The 8,880-nt window shown below is 42.6% G+C and overlaps 1 protein-coding gene across 5 annotated transcripts; it reads right to left on the reverse strand.

Moving 5' to 3' along the window:
• Positions 1–211: 211 nt before the first annotated feature.
• Positions 212–6,634, reverse strand: PTTG1 (PTTG1 regulator of sister chromatid separation, securin). 5 transcript variants are annotated; one of them, XM_016191058.2, is made up of 6 exons: positions 6,524–6,634; positions 5,774–5,874; positions 5,225–5,406; positions 3,862–3,955; positions 2,234–2,392; positions 212–360 (listed from the first exon to the last, which is right to left on the reverse strand). In XM_016191058.2, exons 2-6 carry the CDS (start codon positions 5,862–5,864, stop codon positions 290–292), a joined length of 597 nt encoding a protein of 198 aa, XP_016046544.1. In that variant the 5' UTR covers positions 5,865–5,874; positions 6,524–6,634; the 3' UTR covers positions 212–289. The 5 variants fall into 5 exon arrangements, with proteins under 5 accessions (XP_016046544.1, XP_016046542.1, XP_060053625.1 ...); XM_016191056.2 differs by having other exon boundaries at positions 5,225–5,409; XM_060197642.1 differs by having other exon boundaries at positions 5,225–5,409; positions 5,774–5,929; positions 6,524–6,560.
• Positions 6,635–8,880: the final 2,246 nt, after the last annotated feature.

An 8,880-nucleotide genomic window follows, 5' to 3' on the forward strand; every position in this document is an offset into this window, starting at 1 on the left:
GATACTACTAAGCCACCTCCAAACCCCATTTTTATTTTACATGTTTTTGAGGAGGAGAAATACCAAAACACTACCCCACCATTCATGGTGCCCAATCAAATCCAGGACCTGGTATACACACACAAAAAAAGTATACACTCCACCTACTAAGCCACTTCCAGGGCCTCCGTTTTAAACAAATTCTAAAGAATATTAGCTACAGTACTGGAAATCGTCTGTTAAAGAACTGCTTTATTAACACAAAGTTAGTTAGACACACACAAACCACAAAGTATTAAGTTTAAATAGGTCAGTCATAGGAAACAGGTGGCAATTCAACATCCAGGGCTGACAGAATGCTTGAAGGAGACTGGAACGTATCTGGAAAACAAGGATTTCTTTTCAGATTTCTGCCAACTCTAGAGTCATTGTCCATCTCAGCACATCTACAGGTTTGTCATTTTTAATATAAAATTCTTGGTTTACTCTTTAATCAACCACTCTCCCCATCCTACCTATAAACACTTGTTGAAAACTTGGCTGAGAACCAAGATATTCTGGATTACAGGAGTGTAATTGCTAGGTTATGGCATCAGAATGAACAGAATGTACACTGTTATGCTTTCCAACACCTATCTGAGTGAACTTAAACTTGTCTTCCACACTAAGAAGTTTTCATCCCAACAATAGCCCTGGTGGCGATAAAAATAAGCACCACCATCAGGTAGAGCTGAGCCGTGTGCTCTGGGCAAGTGTGTGCGCTTCACAAGCAGCGTGCAGGGCTGCAGGTGTCAGTCTCCCCTCTCCTCTCAGTTTTTCTGTCCTGTCAACAAATAAGATTAGAGGCAAACGGGGCAGATGCCAGAGATGAGCAGAGCCTCCGGCTCCTCCCTCCTTGGTTCTCTCCTGGAAATAACTTTGACTTTTTACCTGAGCCCTTCTCAGCTTCGGCTGATGTTGGTGCTGGGGGTTGAACCCGGGAATGTAGACCCTCGTGCATTAAAGTCATTTGCAGAACCACTGAGCTGTACCCCTGGCCCTTAAATAAAAATCTTAAAACAAATAACTTGGGGGTCAGGTACATGCTTTCATGTGTAGGAAGGATCCAGGCTCAAGCCTCAACCTGCAGGGGGGAACCACAAGTGGAGCAGGGCTACAGGCATCTGTCTCCCCCTTCCTTCTTGATTTCTGTCTCTATCCAATAAAGATAATTTTTTTAAAAAGGTGGTTTTTATCCAGGGTCTGGGTGGTGGCACACCTAGTTGAGGGCACACATTACAATGCACAAAGACCATGGTTTGAACTTCTGTCCTGGTCCCTACCTGCTGGGGGAAAGTTTTGCGAGTGGTGAAGCAGTGTTGCAGGTGTCTCTCCCTCTCTACCACCCCTTTCTCTATTTCTGGCTGTCTCTATCCAATAAATAGAGATTAAAAAAAAAATGATTTTAAAGTTTTCATGGGGGGGGGCATGTGGTGATTCGCCCAGTTAAATATATACATACCATGCACGAGCCCCCGCTCCCCACATGCAGAAGGGGGGATGTGAAGCAGGTCTACAAGTGGTGAAGGGAGTCTGCAACTGTCTTATCTTTCTCTCTCTCCCTACCCTTCTAAATATCTGTCCTATCAAGTATAATAGAAAGAAAAAAAAAGTTTTCATCCTATGTTACAGGTGCTTTGATCCTATATCAGCTTCAGATCTGAATTTTCTTGGAATGAGAATTCCCAGAATTATGTTCTGACTCATGACCTAGGAAAGCTATGGGATAGATTTAACTGTGTTTTCTGAAGTCCAGAGTAACATTCAACTCAGATACTAGGAACTAAAAAGACAATACCAGGGGTCAGGCATTTCTCTCTCTTTTTATCTCTCCCCTCCATCCAATTTCTGTCTTATCTTAATTTTTTTTCTTTTTAATTAAAAAGGAAAAATAAGTAGCCACTGGCATGGTAGATTTGTCATGGAGGAAATGAACCCCAACAAAAACCCTGGAAATAATAAGTAAATAATTTTTAAAAAATATCAATGCCAATGAAAAAATTATTTTCATCATTCTGAAATTACCCCTGTACCCTGTAATATGAAGGGTAGAAAAGGATTAAAGCTGAGGCCTTTGGAAACTCAAATCTGTTATTGCAAGATATTCCTGTTCAAGGCAACCACAATTTCAAACTGCATAACTCTAGCCAAATGGTAGTGGAACTGCTGACAAGCAATCATTCTTATTCTTCCCACAGGGCATCCACCCACTCACCAGATTCCCACAGTGGGGTGGGCATCTTCACAGGGGAAGGGGGACCCAGGTTCAGCAGCTTGTCAAGTTCCCTCTCCTCCTCAAGAATCATGAGGGGCACGCCACTCAAGGGCAGCTGTGAAATCTGATGTTCTTCAAGCAGGTCGAAGCTCTCAAAATCTACCACAAAGACAAAACATTTGGTCAGGGCAGTAGTTCTCAGTGTGGTCTGTGGGGAAGGGGGAAAGAGCTGCCAGGGGATCATGAGGTCAAAGCTATTTTCAGAATAGCCAGGAAGACAATTCAGTGGGCTGGTATATGCTTTGTATATGTGAGGCCCCAGGTTTGATCCTAGCATTGAAGTGAACATAATCTGTGTAAGAAAGAGTTTATAGGGGGCTGGGTGGTGGTGCACCTGGTTGAGTGCACAAGTTAACAGTGCACAGGAGCCAGGTTCGAGCCCCTAGTCCCCACCTGCAAGGGGAATGCTTTGCAAGTGAATTAGCGTTGCAGGTATCTGTCTCTCCCTCTCTACCACCCCCTTTCCTCTTGATTTCTGGCTGTCTCTATCCAGTAAATAAAATAAAGATAATAATTTTTTTTTTTTTTTAATTTTAGCCTTGTTCTGAAAGAAGGAAGCTGTGATATCTTTCTTTCTCCCTCTATGTCTATGTGAAAGAAACAGAAAAATCATCCTGGAACAGTAAAATCTCGAAGATGACTAAAAAGAAAAATTGTCCTCTTTTTTGATAGAAGAGTGAAAAGGGGCCACAGCACCAAAATTCCCTTCAATACAGTGAGGGCCAGGCTCAAACTTGAGTCATGCACATGGCAAAACAGCACACAAGCCAAGTGAGCTATTTCACTGGTCCAAAGGAAAACACTGAAAAGCCAATTAAAAAATAAAGGGGGCTGGGCAGTAGCGCGGATTAAGTGCACGTGGCGCAAAGTGCCAAGGACCGACTAAGGTCCCGGTTCCAGCGCCGGGCTCCCCACCTGCAGGTGGATGGCTTCACAGGCGGTGAAGCGGGTCTGCAGGTATCTTTCTCTTCCTCCTCTGTCTTCCCATCCTTTCAACTTCTCTCAGTCCTATCCAACAACAATAATAACGATAAACAAGGGCAACAAAAGGGAAAAAATAGCCTCCAGGAGCAGTGGATTCGTAGCGCTGGCACTGAGCCCCAGCGATAACCCTAAAGGCAAATAATAATAATAATAATAAATAAAATAAAAAACTATTATGGATCTGTGTTTTGATAAGTGAGCCCCATATTCCCTCTGTACTGATGTCAACCCCCTGCTTGTCATGTGATGCTATAATTTTGCAAGCTATTAATCTTCCACCAAGTAAATGTGCCTGTGCAAAGCAGACAAGTTCATCTGTGTTAGTTTGTGATCATGTTATATTCTTATCTACAGTTATATCAAGTTTTAACAACTGAACTGAATTCTAAGAGAAACTCAAGGCTAAAGCACTTTTAGGATGCTAAGGAAATACTGCTGTAGTTATTTATCAGACTTCCATGCCTGAGGTGCAAAAAGTCCCAGGTTCAATCCCTAGCACCACCAGAAGCCAGAGATAAGATATACTCTCTCGTTAAAGTATTTTCCTTAAAACAAAGCATTTTTGCAATGTTGGAAGGTATTACCTAGAGGATTAAAGGGAAAGAACTTTTCTATTTCTGGATAGGTGTCATCCGAGACAGGGGCAGTGCTCTTTTCTTTAACAGTCTTCTCCGTTAACTATAGCAACACAAGAAAAGATGGATTAGTGAGAGTAAAGCCCAGAACGAATTAGTGTAATAGATTAGAGTTTAACCAGGCCATCTTACTGATTCATCACACTTTAAAATCTGCCACTTCAGGAACTTCTAAGATGCATTAATCCTCAGTGTTGAGGGTTACATACAGATGTAATTCAAGAAATAAATTAAGCAGCACAGTTCAAAAGTTAAGTCTAATTAAATATGAGCACCTGTCAGCTGAAACCATCAATAATGCAGAACCAGGGCTTCAGAAAGGGGGCTCATCATTTATCAGGTGAGGCCCTGGATCTTATCCCCAAGCTAGTAAAACTCCATAGATAATGAAGTGGTGCTTTCAGAGTGCTATGCCTTTAACCCTCAGTTTAAAAAAGTGAGGAAGAAAGGAAAAAAGTTGGGGACCCACTAGGGTGGTAGCCCATTTATGTAGTGACCCTGATTCCAACCCCAGCACCACATACACAACAACAACAACCAAAAAAAAGATAAGGGCCAAGTGGTGATGCACCTGGTTAAGCACACAGACCCAAGTTCAAGCCTCTGGTCCCCACCTGCAAAAGGAAAGCTTCACGTGCAGTAAAGCAATGCAGCAGGTGTCTATCTCTCTCCCACTCTATCTTCCCCTCCTGTCTAAATTTCTCTGTCTCTATCCAATTAATAATAATGGTCTAGTAGGTGGTGCAGTGGATAAAGCATTGGACTCTCAAGCATGAGCTCTTCAGTCCCAATCCCAGCAGCACATGTACCAGAGTGATGATGATTTCAGTCTATCAAATAAAGTTTTTTTTTTGTTTTTAAAAGTTTGTAGCAGCTGAAGAGCTGACACAGTGCATGAAAGTGTGAAAGTGACAGACTCTCAAACATGAGGTTCTGACTTTAGTTTCCTTCCTCCTCTCTCTCATCAATAAACAAACAGTAAGAAGCAACAAAAGAATCAAAGATTTCAGATTCTTCTTACCCATCCATGTTTGCCAGCCCATTTTGCCTTTTACTCACAAAGAAAGCAAGTAGATCTGTAGAGTTATTTAAAAAATCAAACATGCTGAGTCCCCACCTGCAGGGGGAAAGCTTTGCAAGTGGTGAAGCAGGGCTGCAGGTGTCTCTCTGTCTCTCTCCCTCCTTTATCTCCCCCCACTCTCTTGATTTCTGGCTGTCTCTATTCAATAAATAAAGATAATAAGAAAATAAAATTTATAAAAAGTCAAACATGCTGAGGAGTTTCAAGAATGTCTTTATAACCAACACTTACCTCTTGGGTAGAGAAAATTTTCTGTTTCTGTTTAAGGGGTCTATTAGTCTGTACAGACTTTCCTGTGGTTCTGTTCACAGTTCCCAAAGCCTTTCTTGCAGCTTTGGGTAAGGCTGGCGTAGCATCAAACAGCTTGCCAACATGCGGTATTGAAAGCTGAGATCTCCCATCTAAGGCTTTGGCTGCTGAAGAAAAAAACTCACAATCAATTTACTGAGGCAGAAACATCTGTGCATCTTGACTACAATATATAGTCAAGCTGACTACAAATATAAACTTGGCTATTCTCACCTCCAAAGTCAGCTTCATTACTGACAGTGGCTTGTCCATGGTAAGTCTAAGAGAACTTTTCATTTAGCGTCCTCTAGGTTATTAAACATGAAAAAGGAACCCTAGCAAGCACATTTCAACATCAGTATTCAGGAACCCTCACTGCTGACAAAACATGCTATCATTTAAATCCTTGCCCCAGCTATATGCCACATAACTACATACTACATACATACTACACATGTGTTTTGTGGTGGAGCGCACCCCATATATACTTACAAGGGCCAGACTCCAGCTTCAGTCCATCCTTGGGAGCCAAAGGGGTGTCTAGTTCTCCGTTTTCCTTATCGACATAGATCAGAGTGGCCATTCTGAATCCACTAGGGATGTGAAATGCATATTAGACTTCAGGGGCTAGGTGCTGCCTAGAACTTTCTGCAAAAAAAAAAAAAAAAAAAGACTCCGCAAAAACAGAAGCTAAGGGCCAAGTGCAATAGCTCACCTGGAAGCCCTCTTTCTTTGCCATGCCAGTGAGGACGTAGGTTCAAGCCGGCTCCCAAGGCACTCACTGGGGAAGCTTAGTGCTGAGCTGTTTTTCCCTCTCCCTCCCAGTTCCTATTCATTCTTCTGACCCTGACCAGAGCACTGCTCAGCTCTGGCTTATGGTGGTACCAGGACTAGAGCCTCAGGCATGAAAATATGCTGCATAAAACAGTGCTACCTCCACAGCCTGTTTCTACCTGAAAAAGCTGAGCAAAGGAGCCCCTACTCCAGCTTTTACCCCTTGAAGTCAGCTCAAAGTCTTGGTATTCAAAAGACCTCAAGCTCACTTGGGTACCCTTGGTGGTCCAGACTGGCTGCACCGGGCTTTGGCCCATGAACACAGCGACCAGGGCCTCAGAGCCCCAACCCAGCTACCATGGGCTCCTGCCCACAACTGCCCCAAGTTCCAGCCCCAACAGTCCGACCCCAGACCTCTGGTCCAACCCCCAGAAGCCCGGTCCCAGCCCTTCCCACCTCCTTCCTCACCCTGCAATCACTCAGTCAGAGTCCTAGCCACGCCAGAATCAACAGCCTGATTCAAGCAAAACCCCAGGCCTCCCGCGGCTGCGCCAGGCTCATTTAAACCACAACTTAAACCGCTATTGGCTCATCCGCCCAAGAGGCGGGGCCCCGGAGGCTCGAGGAAATGCCAATGGGAAGAACTAGGCTCCCCGGGCTCCACCCCCAAAGCATTTCCCGGCTAGTTTCCTAGGCAGAAAAGCCTTAAATTGCCATCACATTGACCATGATATCAAGGAGATTCTTTAACGTGCCCCTCCCCCTAACAGAAAAGCGTGAATATGACTTCCAATGACAAGCAACAAATAATCACAATAACAAGATACAGAGGTGGATCTTTTTTTTTTATCTTGAGAAATCTTGGTGGTCAGGTGTTACTTTATTTTTCTAATTTTTCAGTGAGACATTCAAAACAGATGATAAAGCCCAGGGACTCAAGGATGGAAGTCATGTACTCTACCGCAGAGCCACCTCCCCAGTTAAACCCCAGAGCCCTTTTTTTTTTTAAGTCTTTTTTTTTTTTCCCCAGAGCACTGTTGAGCTCTGGCTTATGGTGGTGTGGGGACTTGAACCTGGGATATTGGAGCCTCAGGCATGACAGTCTTTTGCATAACCACTATACTATGCTATCTACCCTCTCCCAGGTCAGCCCTTCTTAACGTAAAAAAATGACATCCAAAAAGTCAAGGTGAACTTGTAATAGAACTATTGTTCTAAATGTCTTCAAGTAATCAATTATTCAGAGTAAACAGTTCAGATCAAATTTTAAAAGGCGGGATCAAACTAGAGGATAGGTATTGTAGTTGTTGAAAAATAATGGAAGAAAATAGATAATGTAATAATCATATTCAAGTAAGCTAAAAAAAATTTATAATCATGTGGGGAAAACAACCCATAGTAGGTCTAAGAAACACTAGTAGAGCTGGATATAAAGTTTGAAGAGGGCTGGGGAGACAGCATAGTGATTATGCAAAAAGTTTTCATGCCTAAGGCTCTGTGGCCCTAGGTTCAATCCCTAGCACAACCATAAACTGGAGCTGAGCAGTGCTCTAGTCTCTTTTTTAAAAATTTATTTATTTTTATATTATAGAACACCATTCCCACCACCAGAGTTCTGAATCTTCAGTCTCCCCACGGCAATCTTTCTCTGTATCTCTCTCATTAAATAAAATACTTTTTTTTTTTTTTTTTTAGTTTGAAGGAGCAATTCAGAAGCTGATGCAATGGACAGTATTGGACTCTCATGCATGAAGTCCAGAGTTCCATCCTCAACATCGCATGTGCCAGAGATGATGCTCAGGTTCTCTCTCTTTTCTCCTTAATAACTAGTTAAATAAATAAATAAGTAAATATTTAAAGAATCAAATTAGAAGAACATGTAGCTAGATGGGTCATCAATATTTGAGTCATTGTCATGCTTCTGATTAAGAGCGAATTGATTATTCCCTAGCTGCAGGACTATCCTCAACATCTCAGGACAGGTTGTTCAATATTATAGCATCACTAACCTTGTTTACAAACAGAATGAAGATAATAATGATGAATACTAACAAATACATTAATTCGTGCCATCTTTAAAATTCTATTAAGTGGGGCCAGGTGGTGGCACAGCCAGTTTAGTGCAGTTATAATGAGCAAGGGCCTGAGTTCAAGGCTCCAGTCCCAAGCTGCAGGGGGAAAGCTTTCGCAGTGGTGATGCAGTGTTTCAGGTGTTTTTTTCTCTATTTACTCTTTCTTTTTCTCCATTCTTCTTCTTCTTCTTCTTCTTCTTCTTCTTCTTCTTCTTCTTCTAGCGTTTGCCCTTCTTCCGTAGCCAGTTAATGGTTTTGAAAGTGACTGGGATCCATGTGGATTCAGTCGGCTAGGAAGGATCGTCAGTTTCCCCAATGAATGGGTACTCACGGGATGCACCAAGGGAAGGTCTATCCAATGCATCCCATTTCTGTCTCTGATAGGTAGTAACATTAAAAGTCTATCATGTAGTAGAACACCTTTTTGGGCTACAGGTTCTTTGTTATTTAGTATTATTATTAAGAATCCTAACTATCTGGGGCCAAGCAGTGGCACACCCAGGGTGCAAGGACCAGGGTTCGAGCCTCTGCTCCCCACCAGCAGTGAGGACACTTCACAAGCAATGAAGCAGGTCGGCAGGTGTGTGTGTGTGTGTGTGTGTGTCTCCATCTCCCACTTCTCAATTTCTGTCCTAACAAATAAAAGTGGAAAAAAAAATAATTACCTTTAAAAAATCTAGGTATTTTATTAATTTATTTTGATGAGACTGCAGAGGGAAAAGATAGCACAGCACTGCTCATCTCTGGCTTATG

The sequence above is a fragment of the Erinaceus europaeus genome, chromosome 9 (genome assembly GCF_950295315.1).
Source record: "Erinaceus europaeus chromosome 9, mEriEur2.1, whole genome shotgun sequence".
Taxonomy (NCBI): domain Eukaryota; kingdom Metazoa; phylum Chordata; class Mammalia; order Eulipotyphla; family Erinaceidae; genus Erinaceus; species Erinaceus europaeus.

Excerpts from the sequence above, each read along its gene's own strand:
- PTTG1 (XM_016191056.2), bottom strand. The coding sequence starts at position 5,864 with ATGGCCACTCTGATCTATGTCGATAAGGAAAACGGAGAACTAGACACC. Across the intron at positions 5,410-5,773 it reads GAAGCTGGAGTCTGGCCCTT|CAGCCAAAGCCTTAGATGGG; the intron begins GTAAGTATATAT and ends TTTTTTCTTCAG. Across the intron at positions 361-2,233 it reads CACCCCACTGTGGGAATCTG|ATACGTTCCAGTCTCCTTCA; the intron begins GTGAGTGGGTGG and ends CTTGTTTTCCAG.